Source organism: Geotrypetes seraphini, chromosome 13 (assembly GCF_902459505.1).
Source record: "Geotrypetes seraphini chromosome 13, aGeoSer1.1, whole genome shotgun sequence".
NCBI lineage: Eukaryota > Metazoa > Chordata > Amphibia > Gymnophiona > Dermophiidae > Geotrypetes > Geotrypetes seraphini.
In genome coordinates, this window is record NC_047096.1 from 70,035,286 (window position 1) to 70,061,247 (window position 25,962).

The 25,962-nt window shown below is 45.8% G+C and overlaps 1 protein-coding gene across 2 annotated transcripts in view; it reads right to left on the reverse strand.

Annotated features, from left to right (window-relative positions):
- MRC2 (mannose receptor C type 2) overlaps window positions 1-25,962 on the reverse strand; it is a 143,550-nt gene that overhangs the window by 3,700 nt on the left and 113,888 nt on the right. For both annotated transcript variants that reach the window (XM_033918346.1, XM_033918345.1), the window contains exons 23-28: window positions 19,473-19,581; window positions 15,757-15,995; window positions 13,639-13,807; window positions 13,344-13,493; window positions 11,994-12,113; window positions 10,936-11,115 (exon numbers count right to left, since the gene is read on the reverse strand). In XM_033918346.1, coding sequence (XP_033774237.1) covers window positions 10,936-11,115; window positions 11,994-12,113; window positions 13,344-13,493; window positions 13,639-13,807; window positions 15,757-15,995; window positions 19,473-19,581 — 967 coding nt within the window. The remainder of the gene's footprint in view (window positions 1-10,935; window positions 11,116-11,993; window positions 12,114-13,343; window positions 13,494-13,638; window positions 13,808-15,756; window positions 15,996-19,472; window positions 19,582-25,962) is intronic.

Consider the following 25,962-nt stretch of genomic DNA (forward strand, 5'->3'; position numbering starts at 1 on the left):
AAATAGGGCGGGAACGAGGTGGGAGTGGGCAGTCCTAGGGGCGTGGCAATGGGTCTGGATTTTCCCGAAGGAAAATCTGGTAACCCTAGTCTCTTCAGCTTTATATGGTTTGGATTTTGGCGGTTGAAAGAAACAACGGTGGTAACAAAGAAGCAAAACTCACTTGCATGTGCTTTCTGTGACCTGCTGGGGCAGTCTCTGGATGGCGACTATTGCTTGCTACCTCTGGCCTATCTAGCCCTTAGCAGCTGCCGGAGGAGTAGGAGTAGGCTGCAGTAACTAAGAAAGAGGAGTTGGAGGCGACGGGATAAGCGGTGTAGCAGCTGGCCAGCAGGCATGGCAGAAGGACCATCTGTGGCTGTACTTGCAGGCTCTGGGATTCGAAGCCGGGGCTGTCTGTTCCGCCGCCAGCAAGTTTCTTACCCACGTCTCGTTGGGAGTGAATATGTTTGACAAACCAAACAAGGATGCTTTTTCCATGATTGCACACTTTTTGTTTTTAAGACTGGACTAGATGAGACTCATGATAGGGAAGAACGCTGTAAAAACGCTAGAGCAAACTTGGTCCCTTTTTAAGGACACGGTCACCGAGGTGCAAAATCTATATATATTGCGTATCAACAAGGGATCCAAGAGGAAAAAGAACAAGGAACCGGCGTGGCTCACTGTAGAGGTGAAGGAAGCGATGAGAGACAAGAAAACTTAGTTTAAGGAATGGAAAAGGTCAAGAACGGATGAAAACTGGAATAAGCAGAAACAACATCAACACAGGTGCCATAAGGAGGTAAAAGGGGCCAAAAGAGACTACAAGGAAAAAATAGCCAAGGAGGCGAAAAACTTCAAGCCGTTCTTTCGATATATTAAGGAGGACAAAGCAATTACCGACAAACTGAACACATTTTTTGCGTCTGTATTTACCAAAGAGGATATACACAGCATACATCAGGCTATATGCTGGAAACGAAGATGGGAAGCTGACAGAGTTGACGGTCAGTCTAGAAGAGGTATGCAGGCAGATCGATAGGCTCAAGAGTGATAAATCCCCAGGACCAGATGGCATCCATCCAAAAGTCATCAAGGAACTGAAAGGGACTATAGCTGAACTGCTTCAACTAATAGCCAATCTGTTGATCAAATCAGGAAAGATTCCGGAAGACTGGAAGGTGGCAAATGTTACGCTGATCTTCAAAAAAGGTTCGAGGGGAGATCTGGGAAACTACAGAGCAGTACCGGGAAAGATGGTAGAGGCGCTGATCAAGGACCGCATTATTGATCACTCTGACGGCCACAGTCTGATGAGGACCAGCCAGCACGGTTTCAGCAAAAGCAGATCTTGTTTGACCAACTTGCTGCACTTCTTCGAGGGAGTAAACAGGCAGATAGACAAAGGCGACCCAGTCGACATTGTATATCTGGATTTTCAGAAGGCATTTGACAAGGTACCGCATGAACAACTACTTCGGGGGGGTCACGTGATGGCTGGTTCCTGAGCGGACGTCTGGGCACCGAGCTCCGCTCTGCTTCCCTTGACTTCCTCCCCTCCCGGCGCAATCCTGCCCAGAATCGGCCTAAAACTATGCGGCGCAGCCGTTGCTAGGCGCCGGGAACCGGCGGAGGACCGAAAACGCGACTTGCGCGCCTCGGCGGAGGAGTATGCCGCCAGCGATTTCGCGGCCGCCACAGTCCTTAGGGAGCCCGGCGCACAAGATGGCGGGGGACCACGTGCTGGCTGGTGAGCTTTTGGACTGAGATCCACTCTGCCTCCCTCGCATGTATTCATCTTCCTCCCTTCATACTCTGCTTCTTATGTGAGCCAAGTATAGGATACTGAACCTATTGTGGCAACACTGATAGACCCTTGCAAGATCTTTAAAGGTGCAGTGGTTGCTAAGAACAGGAAACCGGCCGGGGGCTGAGCACCACCAAGACTTGCATTCTCCAGCGGCAGAGTATGCCGCCAAAGGTTTCGCGGCCGACTAAGACCTCTGGGAGCCCGGCGAGCAAGATGGCGGAGACCCAAACAGACGCCGTGACGGCCCACTCCCCGGACGAGGTGATGCAGGTCTCCATGAGGCACCTTTCGCAGCTGCTTGATGAAAAACTGGCCAAGCTGCATGCCTCTATGGATGACCTTAAAGATACCCTGGTGGGGCAGGCTGCTCAACTGCAACAAGTAGAGGAGCGAATTTCGGCTCAAGAAGACAGGGCTGGCATAGCGGATGGCAGGCTTGCTTCTCTGGAAGCCCGGGTTTCCCAGCTGGAGGAGAAAGTGGAAGATCAGGAGAATCGGGCTCGCAGAAAGAATCTTAGATTTATTGGAATACCAGAGACTGTACAAGATTCTGAGCTAAAGCACTTGATTGAACATTGGCTGCCCAAGGAGCTCGGCTTCCCGGACGCTGAGGGACCCGTGGTAGTGGAGCGTGTCCATCGTGTGGGGCACCGGCGTGATTCAGATGGTAGTACCAGACCTCGAGCTGTGCTGGCCCGCTTCCACAACTATGCTGTTAAGGCCCGCTTACTTGATCTGTTTAAGAGGGCGCGACATCTGCTATACGAGGGCGCTAAGCTACTGATATTTCAGGATTTCTCTACTAAAGTGGCGGAGCTGAGAAGAACCTTCACGCCTTACTGCTCTCAACTGGTTTCCAGGGGAATTCGATTTGCCTTTCTCTACCCGGCTAAGGTGCGCTTGACCCATGAGAACCGCACCTTTACGGTATCTAAGGCAGAGGAGCTGAAGCGCTTCATTGAGAGTCTCCCTGCTCAGTAATGAGCTTGCTCTTCAGGGGGCATCCCGGCCAGAGGATTAGGAGACTTTTGCTTTGGGGACTCATCTAGGCCAAGGACTATTCTTGCCTGTTTGGACTACTTTGCTGCCCTTTGGATGGAGCTGCTTGGCTTGGATATAGTTGCGCTGCCACCGGATACGAACTGCGGGGCCATTGGCGGTTTGTTGGCAAGATACTTGGGGAGGGGACGCTCCTGCCCCTTTCAGCTGGCTTTTGAGCAGGATTGGACTTCTGATAACTATATTCTGAATCCCTCTTTGACCTGCTCAGGAGAGCTAGCTGCCTTGTTTTGTTGTGCGGGGCTGGCTGTTTTGGATCTCTTTTACTATTTTGTGACCCTCTATGTTTGGTCTTTATGTCCAGGGGCGGGGATGTTTTCCTGTCCTCTATTCTCCACTGTTTTATCTTATGTTGGTTTGGCTATGGCTGCGAGCGATACTTGTGGCGGGAGTTGCGTGGGGGGGGGGGGGGGAGGGTGCGGGGGGAGTGTGAGCATCTGTGTTTGAGTGCGGTGGGTGTTGGTGGCATGGGGGTGTGGTCGCCAGTGTGGATGGGGGATGAGGTGGTGGGTTTGCTGGAGGGGAGGGAGGTGGGTTATTTTGTCTGTTGGGGGGGGGTTTGTTTGAAGACGTTGAAAGTTGAGTTGGTGGGTAGTTTGGGGTATGGATTGCATCCTAGGAATCTGGCTCAGTCTGAATTCTTGTCTGAGTGGACGGAGCGCCGGCTCGGCTGGGAGGCTGGTGCTGCCGTCCCGTATGATCTTTGGTCTTTTTTGTGTATTTTGGATATATCTGGTTCTTATGCCGGGGGTTAAGATTGCTAGCTTTAATGTAGATGGGTTGCACTCTCCTGTTAAGCGTAGCAAGGTACTTCAGTACTGTAGGAAATTACAGGTGGATGTCTTGCTTCTTCAAGAGACACATCTCAACGCGCCTGAGCATGCTAAGCTCCGCAGGGATTGGGTGGGTGAGCTTGTCTTTGCGTCCTTTAATAACAGACAGAGGGGTGTAGCTGTGCTTTTCCACAAGAAACATACTTGTACTATGCACAAATTGATCTCGGACCCTGAGGGCCGGTATGTAATCTGGGCAGGGGTGTTTCAGGGAACGAAATATGTTTTTTGCTCTATATATGCCCCTAATGTGTATTCTCACCGTTTTTTCTCTGTTTTAGTTGCTGCCCTTGCCCCCTTTTCCGAGTACCAATTGGTGCTCGGTGGAGATTTCAATATTACTGCTGACCCCCTAATTGACTGTAAGCCTCCCAGACCTCGTTTACCTCAAGGGGAACACAAGGGGATCAATTTTGTTGCCTCGCAGTTGGGCCTTGTGGACCTTTGGCGCACGCTCCATCCAGACGAATCTGATTTTACTTTTTACTCCTCAGTGCATAAAGCACACAGTAGATTGGATTATTTGCTAGTTGCCCCACCCCTTTTGTCCGGAGTTCGGAGAGTGATGATTGAGGACGGAGTACTCTCCGATCATCACATGGTCTGGATGGAGCTTCTTGATCACCAGGCGCCCCAGAGGAACTTGTCGGGTTGGAGAATGAATCCCACTTTGTATGAGGATAAAGATTTCCGCACTTTCTTGGTAAATCAATGGGATTCTTATCTAGCCGATAACTCCTCTTCTGATGTTTCTGAGGTGGTATACTGGGAGGCTAGTAAAGCTGTTCTACGGGGTAAAATTATAGCTTACACCTCCCATAAGCGGAAGGTACAGGATAAGGCTCTGCTGGATCTGTCCCGCCAGTTGGGCCAGGTGCGGGGGGAGCTGCATAGAAAGAGTTCCATAGCCCTTAAGAGTCAATACATAGAGTTGCGACGTCAAATTAATGATTTGCTGGCGCAGAGGGCCCTAAGGGATATTCAGTTGTATAAATACCGTTTGCATAGGTGGGGCAACAAGGCGGGGAGGTTGCTGGCCTCCTTGGTTAACCACAGGGCCCGCAGGCAACATATTCCCAAAATCTGGGCTCCTGATGGCTCTGAGGCAACTTCGCCCGAGGCTATTCAACAGAGCTTTGTACAGTTTTATCAGGCTCTATACGATCGGGGGAGCTGTGACACTGAGCAGAGAGCAGAGTTTTTTCGAGGCCTTCCCCTTCCTGAGCTGTCCCAGGACCAGAGAGATGCACTTAACGCTCCAGTGCAGGGCATTGAGATCCAGAGAGCTATACGGGCTCTAAAGCTTGCGAAGGCTCCTGGCCTGGATGGACTGGGCCCCGAATACTACAAATTGCTGGGGGAGAGGATTATTGGTCCCTTTCAGGCTTTATGTCAGGCCATGTGTGAGGGGGGTTTGTCTCCACATCGGCTTACTCATGCTCATATTGTTGTATTACCGAAGCCTGGAAGGGCGGAGGACCAGCTGGGGTCCTATCGGCCTATATCCCTGTTAAATCAGGATATTAAGCTCTTCGCGGCCATTATGGCTGCACGACTTGGCAAGGTCTTGCCCGGTCTGGTTCACCCGGACCAGGCCGGGTTTGTCCCAGGGCGGTATTCGTCTGCTAATGTTTTGCGAGCCCTATCTGTGCTTCAGAACCCGGCGCTGCTACGGAAACACCAGGGCCAGGAGAATGCCCTTATTGTCAGCCTGGATGCGGAAAAGGCATTTGATAAAGTTCTCTGGGATTATCTATTTTGGATTTTACCACAGATGGGTATCATGGGGAGCTTTCTGGCCGGGGTTCGTTCCCTATATGAGCAGCCGACTGCACAGATCTTGGTGAATGGGGCGCTCACCTCCTCCTTTTCCTTAGCTCGAGGCACGCGTCAGGGATGTCCGCTCTCTCCTATGCTGTTCGTATTGGCCCTTGAACCTCTAGCGATTAAGATCAGGCACTCTACAACACTGCGGGGTATACATCTGGGGTCGCAAGAATTTAAAATCAATTTGTTTGCTGATGATATGCTTATATTTTTGGGGGATGTTCTTACGGGAGTGCCTGCACTAATTCAGATTATCCAACAATTTGGCATGTTTTCCGGCCTGAGTATTAATTTTGAAAAGTCGGAAGCTTTGGCGGTCCACTCGCAATGTGTGGCTCACCATGATCCTTCTTTCCCATTAAAATGGTCTGGGGGCACGCTTAAATACCTGGGAGTGTTTTTGCATGCGGACCCTCGGGTGGTATATAGGAAAAATGTGCTAGACAAACTAGATGCGGTTGGAGCGCTTTGCAAGCGGTGGATGGACTTTCCGATTTCTTTTCTCGGTCGCGTTGCTCTTTTTAAGATGGTCCTCTTACCTAAGTTGCTCTATCCTTTGCAGATGGTGCCTCTGTGGGTCACATGCAGAGATATTAGGAAATATAAAGGCATTGTTTCATCTTTCATATGGCGCTCTAAACGGGCGCGAATTGGTTACCCAAAGCTTATTAGAGAGCGGTCTCAGGGAGGGGTAAATCTCCCGGATCTTCGTCTCTATAACGTGGCGGCTTTGCTTCGTTGGGTGCACGAAATCTACACGGGTGAGACTAAGTTTGCCCCGCGGGGATTTTGGTCCCTGTTGGCGGACCCGGTATCAGTGTTCAATCTCTTGAGACCCGGGGCTGGCTCTTGTGCTTCCTTGTTGCGACCCTTGCGGACCGCTTGGGGTTGGTGGCGCAGAGAAGTGGGGGGCTCGTCGGGCCCCTCCCCTTTCTTGGAGTTCGTGGCTAATCCTGCTTTTCCTGCGGGTACACATGTCTTCTTTGTGCGGGCTAGTCGATCCGGGTGCCGATTTGTTGGCCAGCTTGTGGAGCTGGGTTCGGGGCGACTGCCGGATTTTCTTGCATGTCAGGAGTACTGGGCGTGGACTGCAGGGTCCATACTGTTCTATCTACAACTACGTAGTTATTGTTCTTCGCTTCGGCTGCCGTCCGGGGAGTTACCCACCTTTTCCCCGCTGGATAGGGCTTTCCTTTCCCTCTCCCTTGAATTTAACTCGCTATCGGCTTGGTACAAACTGGGGAGAGATTGGAGGCCTGCTGACGTTTTTCTGTCCCGAATGGCAGATGGCTGGAGCTCTGAGTTGGGTGAAGAGGTTACGGTTGATGAGTTGTCACAATGCTTTGCGGATGGTGCGGGGGCGACTCCTAACGTTGCTTTACATGAAATTCATCTTAAGATCGTGCATAGGGCGTATATAACCCGCTGCGTTGGCTACACTATGGGCCTGTGGCCTGATGCCTTTTGTACCCGGTGTCCTGCTCTCAAGGGGACGCTAGTGCATCATTTTTTGGAATGCTCTTTGGTGGGACCGCTGTGGGTACGTGCACTTCAAGAGGTGGAGGATGTTTTGGGGTGCTCTCTGGAATGGTCGTACAAGACTCTGCTGCTTGGTGTCACGGATCCCCTAACTGAGGCTGGTATTTCTGCGCCTTTGCAACGCTTTGTGCTGGTGGCCCTGGGGCTTGTTAAGAAGCTAATTCTGCAGCACTGGGTGGGTAGTGTGTGCCCTACGTTTCAACAATGGAGAGCTAGTATGTCCCAGATGGCGGTATGGGAGAGGCAACGCAAGAAGGATGCCACTAGCTGGCAATCAGTGGCCTATGTGGCGTGCTGGGACTCATTCTAAGTTGGGTCGGTTCCTTGGGATGCAAGGGGAGGGGGGGTGGGGGATTTGGGGCGGGGGGAGGGAGGGAGGTTTGTTTTCCGGTTGTTCTGTTACAAACATGAAAATTGTGAACTTTCATGAGAAGGTTATGTTTGACTGCCTGATCTCTGGCCTAGCTGTATTGTGTACCTGATTATTGTATCTATGCTGTTATTCCTTTTTTGGCTTGGTTGCTGATTGTACCTCTCGTGACTGGTTCCTTCAATAAAAATATTTTCAAAAAAAAAGAACAACTACTTCGAAAAATTGCGAGCCATGGAATCGAGGGTGAAATACTAACGTGGATTAAAAACTGGCTGTAGCATAGGAAACAGAGTGGGGGGGGGGAGTAAATGGATAATACTCAGACTGGAAGTGCGTCACCAGTGGGGTGCCGCAGGGCTTGGTGCTAGGAGCCATGCTCTTCAACATCTTTATAAATGATCTGGACATTGGTACAACGAGTGAGATGATTAAATTTGCGGACGATATAAAGTTATTCAGAGTAGTGAAGACAGGGGGATTGCGAAGATATACAACTTGACATAATCAAACTTGAGAAATGGGCATCGACATGGCAAATGAGGTTCAATGTGGATAAGTGTAAAGTGATGCATGTTGGTAACAAAATTCTCATGCACAAATACAGGATGTCTGGGGTGGTACTTGGAGAGACCTCACAGGAAAGAGACTTGGGAGTTCTGATCGACAAGTTGATGAAGCCATCTGGCAAAACGGGTGAACAGAATACTAGGAATGATACAGAAGGGGATCACGAACAGATCGAAGAAGGTTATCATGCCGCTGTACCAGGCCATGGTGCACCCTCACCTGGAGTTCTGTGTCCAGCACTCGTTGTCGTACATGAAGAAGGACACGGTACTACTCGAAAGGGTCCAGAGAAGAGCGACTAAAATGGTTAAGGGGCTGGAGGAGTTGCCGTACCGTGAAAGATTAGAGAAATTGGGCCTTTTCTCCCTCGAACAGAGGAGATTGAGAGGGGACATGATTGAAACATTGAAAGTACTAAAGGGAATAGATTAGAAGATAAGAACAGGTTGTTACCCTCTCCAAGGTAGAGAGAACGAAAGGGCACTCTCTAAAATTGAAAGGGGATAGATTCTGTACGAACGTAAGGAAGTTCTTCTTCACCCAGAGAGTGGTAGAAAACTGGAACGCTCTTCCGGAGTCTGTCATAGGGGAAAACACCCTCCAGGGATTCAAGACAAAGTTAGACAAGTTCCCGATGAACCAGAACGTATGCAGGTAGGGCTAGTCTCAGTTAGGGCGCTGGTCTTTGACCAGAGGGCCGCCGAGTGAGCGGACTGCTAGGCTCGATGGACCACTGGTCTGACCCAGCAGCGGCATTTCTTATGTTCTTAAACTTTGGTTCTTTATTAAACCATGTTTGCATTGTATCTTTCCATTTTCATTTTTAAAACTTTTTATTGAAGTTTTAATATAACAATACAAACAACAAAAGAAAAAACAGGTATGGTAACAAATATATATATGAAGATGAATGAATTTGTGACCAAAGAAAAACTGGCATGTAGAGGCATGAACCAGCACTAAAAATCATGCCCTCTAACATGCACAGAAACCTTAGAACAAAGCAGCACTGAGGTACAGTCTTTGCATTGTATCTTTCCTTTCCAATCTACAGAGAGCACTTTTAGTTTTCTTGACAATTCTACATATGGCTTACACTGCGGTTCCTGTACTATTTTATTGTCTCTCCTCTGAAGGATCTTTACCTTGTCACTTTTGCAGATGTGGTCTCCAGAACTGTACATACCTTCAAAGAGGGGTCTCATCAGAAAGCAATGCTCAGATCTGGAGACCACATCTACAAACCCCCCCCCCAAAAAAAAAAAAAAAAAAAGCAAAGACCATTTAAATGTGGATTTTAGACTTGACTACTCATAACATGTCTTTTGCAAATCCCAGGTCAAGGCAAATTATAGTTCAAAGCAGGGTCTCCAAAATGGTGTGTGGTCGATCTACTAAAAGGCAAAAAAAAAAAAAAAAAGAAGTGTAAAAGATTTCTAATCAAAATATATTCAATAATGCTCTAGAAACAATGTGTGAGCCTGTCACAGTCAAGTAACTGAAGCTAAAGAAAAAAGCCTCCAAAGATAATTTCCTATAAGAGAATTCCATAAGCCATTATTAAGATGAACTTGGGAAAACCCATTTCTTATTTCTAGGATAAGCAGCATATGATCTATTTTACTGTTTCGGAATGATCTTTCCAGGTATTTGTTACCTGGATTAGCCACACTGTTGAAAACAGGATACTGGGCTTGATGGACCTTTGGTCTGTCCAAGTATGGCAACTCTTATGCTCTTATGGCTGGAACACTGTCCATAGTCCAGATACAGTCATCGGCAAAAAAGAAAACACATAGATATGTACGGGAGACTAGCATTTCACAAATTTGACTGGGTCTTGCTCCTCCAGCAGTGGCCAATCCAAAATCTTCACCTCTCAGAAAAAACTTTGGCCATGGTCTAGATCAGTGGTTCCCAACCCTGTCCTGGAGGAACACCAGGCCAATCGGGTTTTCAGGCTAGCCCTAATGAATATGCATGAGAGAGATTTGCATATGATGGAAGTGATAGGCATGCAAATTTGCTTCATGCATATTCATTAGGGCTAGCCTGAAAACCCAATTGGCCTGGTGTTCCTCCAGGACAGGGTTGGGAACCACTGGTCTAGATGCACCTATGATTGACGCTCATGCATCTGCAACGTAGCTATACTGAACATGTGTCAGTTGCTTTCTCCTACAACCAGTCGGATGGGATTATGGCAGACCTCGGCAAAACTCCATTTGCATGCAAAGTTGTTTGAACATCGATCACCATTTTCAAATCGGACAATTTACTGGCACCACAGTGACCCACAGGATTTTAACATTGATTTTAGAGCATCGGGGGCCTTAATTAGGTGTGAGTTCAGAAATACTGTGTAAAAGGACACCAGAACTGTTAAATTCTCTGAAAGAGAAACCTTGTTATCATAGTGCTATATGCTGCTACTTCTTTAACTACACCTTGGCTGTTGGCATTTTCTTAACCTTTAATATACTGTACAAGTCTGAAAGATTTTCAGTAACACTTTAAGGTGATGGTACGGGTTTAAAGCAGTGGATGTCACATTAAAGCTGAAATCAGATCAATTTGCTTATCTCTCCTACAGCTCCATGGCAGATTTCTAAACTCCCATTTTACCAGTACTGTACACTCATATCAATGTGTTCTAGTACAACAGCAAGGCAGAGAGAATGTTGTCATTTCTGGGAGGTTTCTAGTTTTCCTTAACGGAGGCAGACAGCCTGGCTGAATGTTGTACCAGTCTCAGAGCCTCCTGAATCCTTCACAGGTTGTGAAAGCTCTCACTTTACAACATCTTCAAGTAAAATAAAACTGTTCAATTGAAAAGTGTGACCACCCTGCAGAAAATCTCTCTTGCTACCACTTTAGTGGCCGGGAAAAATCTGAAAGCTTAGCAGTTCTACAGCAGCACCAAACCCCATTCCTGGATATCTTACCTCGGGGAAGTTTGCAGATAACTCCCATGGTAATATTACTGCAGGAGCCAAGCTGCCACAAGCCATTGGTACCCTGGATCCAATAACAAGAGTTGGGGCTAAGCATGCTGGGTCCAGTGTCATGCTGGCCCCAGTTGGAGTAGTTCACAGCCGTGTTGTCATGCCACACCAGTGTTCCTCCTACAAAATGAGAACACAGAAAATGACTGATGTGTCACTAGGGAACTCTGCATCGATAGATAACTAACACTACAGAGGTGAGGGCTCTTCAGCTTGGAAAAGAGACGGCTGAGGGGAGATATGGTTAAAGTCTACAAAATCCTGAGTGGTGTAGAATGGGTACAACTGGATCGATTTTTTACTGCATCAACATTTACAAAGACTAGGGGACATTCGATGAAGTTAGAGTAATACTTTTAAAACCAATAGGAGGAAATATTTTTTCACTCACAAAATAGTTAAGTTCTGGAACGCGTTGCCAGAGGATGTGGTAAGAGTGATGAATGTAGCTGGTTTTAAAAAAGGTGTGGGCAAGTTCCTGGAGGAAAAGTCCATAGCCTGCTGTTGGGACAGACATAGCGGAAGCCACTGCTTGCCCTGGATCGATGACATGGAATGCTACTACTACTTGGGTTTTTGCCAAGTAATTGTGACTTGGATTGGCCTTTGTGAAGACGGGATACTGGGCTAGATGGACCACTGGTCTGATCCAGTAAGGCTATTCTTATGTTTGCATTTCATCTGGGGGAAGGGCTGGGAGTAGCAGATTTCCAGTTAAAGAAGGGTAGAGGGGTCATGAATTTTATATACTGCCAGATTACATTTATTATAGGCAAGTATTTTCTCTGTCCCTAGAGGCTCAAAATCTAAATTGTTTTTTTTGTGCCTAGGCCAATGGAGGGTTATTTGTTTGCCCAGGATCATAAGGAACCACAGTGGGAATCAACCCCCCTCCCCCCCAGGTTCTCAGCCCATTGAGCTAATCGTTAAGCTATTCCTCCATTCCTTCACAGATCAGAATGGTCATTAATGACTACACACTTTCTCCCATTTCTTACCTTTAGGGTTGTAGCTCATTCCCAGCCACGCCCCCTTAGATTGACTCTCGTAGGTTTGCAAATGCTCCCATACAAATATATTCTCTGTCTCATCCAAGATGGATAAAACCTTGGCACCAGCTGACATGAGAGACACATAGCAACACAAAGGGAAGATATTAAGAGTTAGACGAGGGAACCCAAACAGAACGAGACCTCAGAGGCAAGCTGCACATTGTCACATTTGAAATATATACCCTTGGCATTGTTATTTTGGTTATGAAAACAGCAATACAAACAGTCTGTGATATTCAATGAACCCAGGATGAGGTACTGTTTGACCACTTTTGGTGGAAGCTGGAACTGATCACCAGCTGCTATTTATTGCCCAGCGAAATGTGACCATGTCAAGCAACAGGGTTTTATACCTGGGATTTTTTTAAAAGAAGCAATAAAGAGTATTTTTCATTAAGGTCTGCTCTTTCTATACCTTCTATTGTTATTTTGGTAGTAAGGGCTGTTTGAGGGAGCCTATAAGACAAGTAGTCTTCATTGCCAGACCCTCTGAGACCTCTGTGGCAGCTCGTGGAACCTGTGCAGAATATCATCCCCCCCCTTCCCCAGTCGGGATCTGACACTTTTTGTTTTCAGCACTGCAGTCCTGCATTCTTTGGGCCATGGGCAGCATGAATGAAGTAAACACGCTGCCTTCAGCGGCCCCAGAAGCTTTCCCTCTGCTACAGTTTCCTGTCCTGTAGGAAGCTGTAGCACAGGGAAAGCTTCCGGGGCCATAAACAGCAATGTGTTTACTTCATTCATACTTCCTGCGGCCTGAAGAGTGCAGTGCTGGAAACAAAAAGCGCCAGAGCCCAACATCTGGAGGGCCTCCGAGCACGAGTGGATGCATGTGACATCTTGAGATTGGGGCTTTCTAAAACCCAGACAAACTGCTGGGTTTTGGAAAGTTCCTCTGGGCACCCAGACAGTCCTTTAAAAAGAGGACATGTCTGGGTTTTTCACAGACATCTGGTAACCCTAGTATACATAAAATTCAAGTTCAGAACTACCAGCCATTAAGCTGGGCACACAATGCATCCTGGACGTAAGTGAATAAAGTGGTTTTAAGGCAAGATTATCTACTGCAGAGGTGACTGACAGGTAGTTTATTTATTGGGATTTATTCATTGGCTTTATGAAGGAGGTGTATACAGGTTAAAGGGGGGATGGCACAGGGCACTGACAGGTACAGCTCAGGCCCTAGAAGGAGGCTTAAGCCATCAAGGAGACCTGATGAAGCAGCATGGAGGGAAAGAACAGGATGAAAACAAAAAAAGGCAATTGCTATCACTCAAATAATGAAGTACTTCACACCTTTCTGACACCTCTTTGTAGCATCCTTTTGGCTGACAGTAATCTCCATGTGGAAGATGTAACAGAACTCCCGGAAGGGGATCCAGGCAGAATCCTCTAGTGCCTTGGGACAGCTCCCAGCAGAACTCCACTTGTGTGACCGCACAGAAGCTATAAAGAAAGAGAAAAACAACATGCGAATGAGTCAGGGTACTGGGCTGAGGTAGCAGTAATGGAAGATGATGATGGGAGGGAGAGAAAAGAGCATTTTCAGGGTCCAGGCTTCACACCTGATGGACACATAGTTTGAACCCACCTGTCTTGGCTTTGCAGATGGCACCAGAAAGCTTGCTGCTGCAGCTTGTAGTCCTCCACATGCCACTCGCATCCATGTAGGCACAGCCACTGAGTTGCTGGGGCTCCCCATCTTGCCAGCTAACGTAGCTGAGGCCATCCTCTGTAAGCCATGAGTAGCTCCGGGCTCCCTGCAAAGCATCAAAGAGAGAGATGTGAACCTTATAGTCGTAGAAACATAGGCAAATGAAGACAGATAAAGGCCATATGGCTTATTCAGTCTGAACATCCATGACACCTACTATCCCTTCTTCTCTTTACAGATCCTGTGTACCTGTCCCAAAAGTTCTTGAAGTCAAGTGCGGTCTTCATCTCCACCAGGAGGCCATTCCACGAATTTACCACCCTTTTACTCCTGAATCTGTATTCTCTCACTTTTATCCTAGGCCTCCATTCCAGAGTTTACAAATCTTGCATGCATAATTTCATGCTTAGCACGCAAAGTTGAATGTGTAAGTTATAGAACACTCTTAATATGGCTGAAATAGAATCTGTATTTATTATTATCACAGCTCTATAAATAGTTATTAATTTTAATTAATAATTTGTGAAGTGTTCAGACCAATACCCGTGCATTCTGTGATCTCACTGAACTGGGGTATATATGGGACCATCATCACACTTCTAATGTCCCATTGCCAGCCTCCTTATTCTATATAATAGGTTAGATTTTATATATATATGTTTGTAGATAGTTTAAAAAAAACTTATCTTGATAGCTGTTCCGGGGGGCCGGGCTTAATAAATTTTAGCGAACACGGAAGTTATAAGTTAAACACTATATGCACAAGCACTTTATGATTTAAGCACTTCACCTCGCTGCAGCTGGAAGTTAAAGAGAATAACGCCAAGCCTATTGGAACAGCTATCAAGATAAGTTTTTTTTAAAACTATCTACAAACATATATATAAAAAATCTAACCTATTATATAGAATAAGGAGGCTGGCAATGGGACATTAGAAGTGTGATGATGGTCCCATATATACCCCAGTTCAGTGAGATCACAGAATGCACGGGTATTGGTCTGAACACTTCACAAATTATTAATTAAAATTAATAACTATTTATAGAGCTGTGATAATAATAAATAGAGATTTAATAATCATCACAGAATAACATTGTATATCTCCCTATTAGTTGGCATATGAAATAGAATCTGGCCATTATTCTATATAAAGCACCTATCATTAGGCACCTAGATCAGCATTAATTGAACAGCGCCATTAAAAAACAATTTTAAAAATTGGGTAGATGTCTAACTCGGTAGTCACCTTGTAGACATCTATCTGCATCTACCCGAAAAGTAGAGGTGGTTAGGGGTGGAGTCTGGGCATGGATTGACTTAGGCACCAGTAGGTGTCAATGTTAGGTGTTGGTAAATTCGACCAGGAAAACCTAATGGCCTAATATACCGGGGGCCTAACATGATGCCCAGTGGCACAGTGAGGGTGAGTGGCACCCCTCTCCTGCCCTCTTTCCATCCCCCCCCACTCATTCCCAATCCCCCCCTGCCGTACACCCCCCCATCCCTTGTACCTCTTTAATTTTCCCCAGTGTATGTAGTATCACAAACCTGCTGCCTGCATCGTGTCGGCTCTCCCTCTGCATCACTTCCTAGGCACAGGACCAAGAAATGATGTCAGAGAGAGCCAACATCGATGCGGACAGCAAGTTTGTGATGCTGGTTGTGCCGGGAAAATTAAAGAGGTACAAGGGAAGGGAACTGAAGGGGCGCATGGCAGGGTGGAGTGCGGAGTGGAGAGGAGGATGGGTGCCAGCGCCCCCATGAAGATGGCGCCCAGGGCAGACCGCCCCCCCCTTACTACACCACTGATGTCGCCTACCAGTACCTAAGTTAAGTTAGGCACCACTAGGTGTGATTCTACAAACAGCACCTAGCGATTGATTGAAGACTGTGCCAAGAAGCACCTAGCTAGGTACTGTATATAGAATCAGGGCCTTTGAGTTTAGCGTGTATCATCCCAAATTTAGGTGACCAACTTTAGGTGACCTGTATAGAATTACCCCCATTTGGGCCTACCACCCCTAACGAATAATAAGACAAGGCACTGGCTATACCTCTTCATTGGCGAGGCCGATCCAGAGTGACGCTTGCAGGCTGCTGGTAGCCAGGATGAGAAAGGCCTGCTGAAAGGGATCAGGCACGCTGGCAAGCACCGCATCGCGTGTCTCACAGAGAAGCATGGCCTCCAGCCAGGACAGAGGTTTCTGAAGTATGAAGTAGGTGCTGTTGTGGTAAGTCAGCAGTGAGGTGGGGGTTGGAGGGAAGGAGTCTGGGGGAGGGTTCAGCGATGGCACTGTAGGATAAAAATAACAAAAAAGATAAGAGCTTCTGGATCTCCTAAGGTCAAACATCAAGCAAGACCTGCACATGGTATCACCAGCAGAGTACTGAGAATGACTATCTGGTGACATACCTTATTCTAAACATAATAATTTTCTTTTATATAAATAAGTCACACATCACTGCTTTGTCCTAACTATCTAAACTTTCATTAGGTTCCATGTCTGAACTGAGCTTTCAGTAGGCGAGTTAATCAAAAGAAAGAAAATGAGTTTGTTAATCAATAATCCAATCAGGGGGTACTTGACAATACTGAGTGCTGCCATCTTTTCCATTGCCTCCACTAACTGACCTAGGGCTAGATGCACTAAACAGCATCTGTAAGACCATGTGGATCTGCTCTGATCATATTTTTGGCTGATTCTAAAAGAGCTATTGATGCACCAAAAATTTTGCATGCATATGATTCGCATGAAGGTTCATCATAATCATCTCCCGTCCAAACGATTGCTGTGAGAGCCACTCTCACACTTGCGCAGAGCCGGCAGGGGAAGCCCACTCAGCTGTTCGGGGCAGGAAACTTTTTTTTTTTAAATAGACACAGATGTTGTGCATAACATTAAATAGCAATTTGCATGGCTGGATCAGAAAATGGGTGATCGAGGGATAAAACATGCAGTGAGCCATTTTGTACATCGGGTCGTCAAATGTGATTGTCGCTAAATCAGTCAAACCTGGTTTAGCGATGATCGCTGACTTTAGTGCATCTAGCCCCTATACTCCTAAAATATTAATGAAGGAGCCCAGGCCCTGTGCACCCTGAACACACACCTAGAGAAGAAATATCTTCAGTCAATGCATGCAGGCCCATGGGACAATAGGAGAATGGATGGCATGTGCTGCAAACAACACATTATTATCCCAGCCGGACAAGCAATGCACAGCCTGACAAGGCCCACATAACCTGACTAGTATTGTATAGCCAGTCAATTACTGTATAACCAGAACCTGTATAACCTGTACAACCTGAACCTGTCTAACAGCACGTCAAGTCTTGCATAGCTAGACATACCTGTTAGCCAGACAGACCTACGTGGCTATCAAGCCAGGTATTTCCAGACAAGCAGTGGGTTTTTTTCCTGTCACCCTCCCACTCCCTAATCTCACCCGCCTCCCCCTATATCCCCCTCACCCCCTGACCTCCTCCTCTTATTCAAGACAACCCCCTTTAGGGATCGGAGCCATGGCTCTACCAATCTCCCATCAATGCGCACTGTTGCTCCTACTATACCTCATCTGCATCAGAACTTGTACAGCCAACCCTCGATATCCAACACCAATACCAATTCACTACACCTCACACCGTGAGGCTAAGCCCAAGTTCCCACCATTCCCACCATACAAACCACACGACCACCCAAAGCTAGGTCCACTTCCAACCACTCTTCCCTCCCCCCACACTCCCTCCAAGCCCCGCACTATAAAACAGCGGTCGCTAAAAAAACTAGCCTACTCCCACTACCTTCCAAACGAAGTCACCACCCATCAGTACATCTAATTGCGCCATAGGATGAGACTAAGGGGGGAATCCCCAACCCAGCAAAGCAGCAGGACACCCGTGCTCCCTCAGCAATGTCTGTTACATTGCCCAGTAGACAGTTCTGGGATGTAGCCTGCCATTGTTTCTCATAAACTTGTTCATAAATCTTTTTATTAAAGTATAAACTGGAATAATATTCTGGACAACAGATGATTAGATCGTTATCCTCATTCCTTCACGAATCGTCATTGAACATTCTAATTCACTCACTAGTCATATCAAAAATAAACTATTGTAATGCCTTGTATAAGGGAATAACACTAAAAGAAATACGCAATTACAAATCCTACAAAATACCGCAATAAAAATAATTGGCAAAAAGAAAAAATTTGATCATGTCACTCCCCTATTAAAAGAAGCACATTGGTTACTCATAAACTATAGAATTACATATAAAATAGCATTACTTACACACAAAACATTAATGAATAAAGCTCCGGCATGTTTAGAAAGACTTCTAATCCCTTACATTCCAACAAGATCTTTAAGATCTGAGGAGAAATCTCTCCTCTCAGTCCCCTCACTAAGATTCATTTACATGAGGAAGAACATGATCTTTTCTGTTACTGCACCTCAAACTTGGAACTCGCTTCCAATTTATATTAGGGAAGAAAAATCACTTAGTAAGTTCAAAGGTCTCTTGAAAAGCTAGCTATGTAAGGACACTTTCTACTGAGCTGCTTGAATTCTATAAAACTCAAACACCCTATAGTGGACTAAAATCCTCTAAATGAAAATTAAGTGGGTAGCTCTTCCCATCCTATTGTTTTAACCTCTATGTTCATTTTATGTGTTTATGAATTGTAATTAAACCTATATTCCTCTTGTGTCCTGTAGTGTCATAGTTTTAACAATTGTGTGGTTTTTGTTGTTTTTTTTCTTACCCTGATTTTATTATTTGTAAATCGCATTGAATTATGATATTGCGATCAAATCAAATTTTTAAATACACTTGAAAAACGTGTCTGTAAATCAAAAAATAGAGCAATTTGGTTTTGTTACAACCTTCACAAAGATTCGGTTGCCTGGGTTTTTACGTCATCTGGGAAAGTACCTGGATTGCCTTTTAGACATGGGTGTAGAAGAGAACCAACACTGTGCAGTGGATGAACAGAAATCTAATGTCATTTAAGTGTTGAAAATGCTACTTGATGCCACAATGATGGATGAATCTATTGCAGTAACAGTAAGATGCTTGAGCAACTGGGCATGTGATGGAAGGACGTTGCAGATGGTAGGAGTCTGATCAGCAGTCAAGACTCTTGTTGCCACATCAAAGACAGTCAAGACACAAATGATGTCATTTAACAGTAGTTCATTTTAATCCAAAAACAGCTTCTGCAGTTTTTTTTTAAAATTCACTGAATTCAGTTGCCACTTGTCTTGCCTGTGTTATCAGCAGAGTACTACAATAGGCAGGACAGGATTAGTGCACTGGCAAACTTGGCATGTAGTTAGGGCCCAAATATCTAGGAGGGGCCCTCTCAGTTGCTGCCTAGGCTCTGGTAAGGAAGTTGCAGGCAGAAAGAAGGGTTGAGTGGGGAAGGCCAGAGCAGCGTACTCTTTCTATCTCCTGACATTGTTCTTCAGGCAGCAAAGAGGAATCAGTGAGCAGCATCTCTTCTTTCTTGTGTCATCCTCTGATGGTTTTCCTCTGCAGTGAGAACCAAGGGGGCCCTATACTGAAATGCATTTATATTATGATGGGGGCCCCACTGGGTTTGTTTGCCTAGGGCTTACCAAAGGATAAATCCTGCCCTAATGGCAGGGAGCAAAAGAACAGCTTCCACTGCCAGACTTTTGATGCCTTTAAGCTTGGACCACTGTCAAAATGGTTTTTCATTGGTCCATTCCTTAACCCAGCCCTGGCAATGACAGCTATTCTCCTACCTTTGCTGATCTGGCAGATAAAGCCATGCTTTTCCTTCTGGCAGTTTCTATCATCCCAGCGTCCTGTGAAGTGTGGTGGGGAGCCATGCCAGAGCACCGCACAGTTGATCTGTGGAGGATAATGGATGAGTAAAACATAGGACACAGAACTGGAGTTGGCTCTGTTTGTAGAAGAGGGGCATGAGACTTCGGGCTTGATGAGTAATAGTCTGTCTCCCTTCCTACTTTTCCTGACTTTGATTTGTAATTTCCCTCTGTCTACTTTTTTCATGTGGATGTTCTTATGTATAATAAGAACATAAGAATAGCCATACTGGGTCAGACCAATGGTCCATCTAGCACAGTATCTTGTGTTTCCACAGTGGCCAATTCAGGTCACAAGTACCTGGCAAAAACCAAATAGTAGCAACATTCCATGCTATCAATCCCAGGGCAAGCAGTGGCTTTCCCATATCTGTCTCAATAGAAGACTATGGACTCTTCTTCCAGGAACTTGTCCAACTGCTGTTACCACATCTTTTGGCAAAGTGTTCCAGAGCTTAACTATTCTCTGAGTGAAAAAATATTTTCTCCTATTGGTTTTAAAAGTACTACTCTGTAACTCTTTGTAATTTTTGATGGAGTGAAAAATCGATCCACTTGTACCTGTTCTAGTTCACTCAGGATTTTGTGGACTTCAATCATCTCTCTCCTCAGCTGTCTCTTTTCCAAGCTGAAGAGCCCTAACCTCTGTAGTCTTTCCTCATACAAGAGGCGTTCCATCCCCTTTATCATCTTTGTTGCTCTTCTTTGAACCTTTTTAATTCCACTATAACTTTTTAGAAATACGGTAACCAGAATTGAACACAATACTCAAGGTTAGGGTTACCATATGGCTCCAGAAATAGGAGGACAGATTAAGACATCTGGGTTTTAATTCTACTGAAAGCAATGGAAGTAAGGAGGACAGATAGAGACATCTAGGCCTTACCATTTAATTCCGAAACAAATGGAAGTAAGATCCGGATGTCTCAATCCGTCCTCCTTTCTCTGGAGCCATATGGTAACCCTACTCAAGGTGATGTCGCACCATGGAATGATATAGAGGCATTATAACATTCTTAGTCTTATTTGCCATCTCTTTTCTAATACTTCCTAACATCTTGTTTGCATTTTTGGTTGCATATTGGGAGGAAGGTTTCAGTGTATTGTCTATGATGACACCCAGATCTTTTTCTTGGGTGCTGACTCCTAAGGTGGACCATAGCATCTGGTCACTATAATTTAGATTATTCTTCCCAGTGTTCATCACTTTACATTTATCCACATTAAATTTCATCTGCCATTTGGATGCTCAGTCTTCCAGTTTCCTAACATCTGCCTGTAATTTTTCAGTCTGCATGTGTTTTAACAACTTTGAATAGTTTTGTGTCATCTGCAAATTTATCTCACTTGTCATTCCAATTTCCAGATCATTTATAAATATGTTAAATAGCACCGGTCCCAGTACAGATCCCTGCAGCACTCCACTATTCACCCTCCTCCATTGAGAAAAATGGCCATTTAACCCTACACTCTGTTTTTTCTCTAATAACATTGCCTCCAATTCCATGACTCTTAATTTTTATTTTGGTTTGTCTTCTCATCTTTTATATTTTTATTACTTTGCAAACTGTTTAGATTTTCAATATATTTGTGGCATATCAAATAAACTGAACTTGAACCATGCTAATGATCCCAGAGGAAGCCATGGTTTGCCCTGGGATTGGTAGCATGTACTTGTAGCATGTACTTGTGACCTTGATTGGCCACTGTGGAAACAGGATACCACTACTACTACTTATTATTTCTATAACGCTGCTAGACATATGCAGCATTGTATATTAAAAATTCAAGAGACGGTCCCTGCTCAGTAGAGCTTACAATATAATCATAGAACAAAATAGAAAAAGTGAGGGGTTAGGGAGTTTTTCAGGCAAGCAGGATATCGGGCTAGATGGACCACTGGTCTAACACAATTTGGCTAATTTTATGTTATGTTTTCATGCAGTGCCTAAACAAAACCTGGAGGTGCACATTCTGACTGGACTTCTTGGCTGGCAGTGGATATTTCAAGAAAAGGACCATTTCTATGTAAACTTTACCCTTTTGATGCCCTCATCCAGGAATAGAAAGCACAGTTACTTACCGTAACAGGTGTTATCCAGGGACAGCAGGCAGCTATTCTCACATATGGGTGACGTCATCAATGGAGCACGGATGCGGACGCCTCGCAAACAGACTTGCTTGAAGAAACTCGAAGTTTCGAGTCGCCCGCACCGCGCATGCGCGAGTGCCTTCCTGCCCAGTGCAGGGCACGTCTCCTCAGTTCCGATAGCTAGCAGAGAAGCCAACCAGGGGAGCTGGGTGGGTTGTGAGAATAGCTGCCTGCTGTCCCTGGATAACACCTGTTACGGTAAGTAACTGTGCTTTATCCCAGGACGAGCAGGCAGGTATTCTCACATATGGGTAACCTCCAAGCTAACCAGAATGGGATGGTGGGAGTGTTGGCAATTTAGGAGAATAAATTTTGTAATACTATTTGGCCAAACTGTCCATCCCTTCTGGAGAAAGTATCCAGACAATAGTGAGAAGTGAAGGTATGAACCGAGGACCAAGTAGCAGCTCTACAAATTTCCTCAATAGGTGTAGATCTGAGGAAAGCTACTGAAGCTGCCATTGCTCTGACTTTATGGGCTGTGACTTTACTATGAAGGAGTAATCCAGCCTGGGCATAGCAGAAAGAGATACAAGCTGCCATCCAGTTGGAGATGGTACGCTTAGAAATAGGATGGCCCAACTTATTTGGATTAAAGGAAACAAAAAGTTGAGGAGTAGTTCTGTGTGGTTCTTCGGAACAAGGAAGTAATGGGAGTAAACCCCCCCCCCCCCCTGTTCTGCTGTTCCAAGGGAACTGGTTCGATGGCATGGAGACGAACCAGAGCTTGAGCTTCCTGAAGAAAAAGGTCTGGGATGGATTGGAAAGATACTCTCTTGGAGGAAGCTCTGGTGGAACCTGAGTGAAATGAAGAGAGTATCCGTCTCTGATGATGGTAAGCACCCAGAGGTCGGATGTAATTATCGTCCATCGGTAGGGGGAAAAGAGACAGAGACAGAACGGTGGAGGTTATGCTCTGTTGTAAACAGTCAAAAAAGCTGAGAAGCCTTAGATGCAGCAGGGGTTTCTGTTGCTTCTGAGGTTGCTGTTTTTTTCAAAGGAGGGTGAGTATAAGGAGCCGGCTTTGGAGCAAAACGCCTTTAGTAGATAAGAGCAGGGCATGCAGGCTTGGCAGGAGCTGGCTTTGGCTTAGGTCTGACTATAGAAGCAAATGATTTTTCATGGTCAGATAATTTCTTTGTGGCTGCCTCGATGGATTCATCAAAGAGGTCGTTGCCCTCACAAGGAATGTTAGCCAAGCGGTCTTGAAGGTTAGAGTCCATGTCAATAGTACGAAGCCAGGCAAGATGACGCATAGCTACAGCGCAAGCAGCCGCTCGGGCAGAAAACTCGAAGGCATCATAAGATGATTGGAGGAGATGCAGACGTAATTGAGAGAAAGAAGCAATGACTTCCTGCACCTCAAAATGCATTTGGGTATCCAAATAATCCAAAAACTTTGGTAGAAGAGAAAGAAGAAATTCAAAGTAAGTGATGAAATAAAAATTATAATTGAGGACTTTAGAGGACATCATAGCATTCTGGTAGATGCGACGTCCAAATTTGTCCATAGTTTTCCCTTCCCTTCCAGGAAGGACGGTGGCGTAAACCTTGGAAGGATGGGACCTTTTCAAGGAGGACTCGACCAGCAGGGATTGATGAGATAACTGAGAATTTTCAAACCCTTTGTGATGCACAGTCTTATATTTAGAGTCCAATTTTCCTGGAACAGCCGGTATGGAAAAAGGTGTTTCCATGCAACAACCAAAAGTCTGATTCAAAAGCTTATGAAGTGGAAGCTTAAGAGACTCTGCCGGAGATTGAGGAAGATGCATGACTTTGAGATACTCCTTAGAATATTTGGAGCCAGTATCCAATTGAACTTCCAAGTCCACAGCCATCTGTCGCAGGAAAGACGAGAAAGATAGCTGATCTGCCAATGCTTTGCCTCGAGAAGGACTCGAGGACGTCGAGGCAGCCTGTGTCGAAGAAGCTTCGGCAGGGAAAAAGGCATCAAAGGAACCTGGTGACTTGAACGAAGCAATCAAGACCAGAACATCCTCGAGGTCCGGCATCGGAGACCTGGTCTGGTCGAGGTTGGAGTAGATCGAGGCTTTGAGGAAGAAGGTCTGTCGTGAGACGAAGAACTATGCCTGGAAGGATGTCTCGATGAAGGCCTCGAATGTCAGTGAGAACTATGTCTGGAACCAGATCTCAAGGATCGAAGAGACTTCGCGTCGGAGACGTGGGCAGCTGAAACCGATGTATGAATAGGACTAGAGGCTGTAGACCGAAGCTCCAGAGGCTTGGTGGAGGAACCTCGATGCACTCTCAAAGACTCTGCTCCTTGTATAGAGTGTGAGGATTCTCGTCGAGGCACTCGCAAAGAATCTGCTCCTTGCTTTACGTGCTTGGATGCCAGACCAGACACTCGCAGAGACTCTGCTCCCTGCAAAGAGTGTATAAGTTCAGACTAGGGCAAAGGAAGCAGCTCGACTTCGCGGGAGTCTGCTGAATGCCCAGGCTGGATAAGAGGAAGCAGTTTGGGTCTCATGTTAGTAAGGAACTGAATAAACTGCTTCTCTAACATGGTCTAGAAAGAAGCCGGCAAGGATGGATCCGTGTCTGAAACCGGACCATCTGCCTTGGCTGGAGGTTCCTTTGAGGTAGTGTGAGTGTGTTTTGACTTGGGAGTCTTAGACATTTTAATCACCACCGGCGGAACCGACTGCTGAGCTATACAGCAGATGACGTCGAAGCAAGAGTCGCTCCAAACGACGAAGGTCTGATGAGGCTCGAGGTGGAAGCAGTAGGCGCAGAAGGAGCCTCGGTGGAAGTCAAGGCCGAAGACGCCTTTGAAGTCGAGGGATCAGTAGGATACTCCATCTCGAAAAGCTTGTCCACCAAAATGCAACGATGCTTGAAAGCACGAGGCTGAAGTGTTTGGCAAGGCAGGCACGACCTAGGATGATGTTTTGGCCCAAGGCACTTGAGATAGTGTCCGTGAGGGTCCGTAAGAGAGATCGCACGCTGACACTTGCTACACCACTTGAAGCCCATAGCAGGCAGGGACTTAGACGGAAAAATAGCTGCCGCAAAATCGAAGCACTCAGGCTGCGGCCGAGCGGCCTGTCCCGGAAAACGAACGGAAGAAGAAAAAAATTTTTTTTTTTTTTTTTAACTAAAATAAAAGAAATAAAATAAAACAGTGATTCATGAGGAAAAAAACACAAACCGCGGTTGAGAGAAGACACAAAGTGAACGAAGTTAAACGCAGAGAGTCAAAGACAGACTTCTCGGCTCCACGGAAAACTGAGAATTATGGAAACGCGCCCTGTGCTGGGAGGGAAGGCACTCGCGCATGCGCGGTGCGGGCAACTCGAAACTTCGAGTTTCTTCAAGCAAGTCTGCTTGCGAGGCGTACGCATCTGGGCTCCGTCAATGACATCACCCATATGTGAGAATACCTGCCTGCTTGTCCTGGGATAACAGTTCTTATTATCTTCTATCTGGGTGGAATTCAGTAACCCTAGCCCTTACAGATTCTAGTTTAGCACAGATCTTGTGCCTAATTTTGGATGCAGCACTTATACCTGCCAAAATCTGGTGTATACATTGGTGCCCAACCAATGAAAGCTGGTTATGCAAATTATATATTTCTATAACATTGTCCCTATATCCTCCCATGGCCACATCCCCTTTTGAGCTGAGTCTATAAATTTTAAGTGTAATGCTACAGAATTGGATGTGGAGCAGGTCCACGTGTGATTTCCAATTATTGCCAATTAAGTGCCAGTTAACACCAAAATTGTTAATGCCTAATGAACTAATTAGTTTGTGGATGGATCTGTGATTTGTGCCTAAACTTACACACTCAACTTTGGGTGACCTATTACTCCTGGAGGAATTCTGCAAATGCAGAAGTTGTGCAGAATTCCTCACCCCCCTCAGGACACATAGAATTCTGCTCAAGGGCAACAGAGGAGGAAGTGAATCAATACAGAGTGGGTCACTTCCTCCTCCTGTGCCTGCTTAGATCTGACTGTTTATGTGAACTACGATCTCATAAGAACATAAGAGTTGCCATACTGGGACAGATTGAGTATCCTGTTTCTAACAGTGACCAACCCAGGTCACAAGTACCTGGCAAGATCCCAGGAAGTAAAGCAGATTTTATGCTGTTTATCCTAGCAATAAGCTGTGAATTTCCCCAAACCATCTTAGTAATGGCTTATGAACTTTTGCTTTAGGAAATTATGCAAATCTTTTTTTTAAACCCTGCTAAGCTAACTGCTTTCACCATGTTTTCCGGCA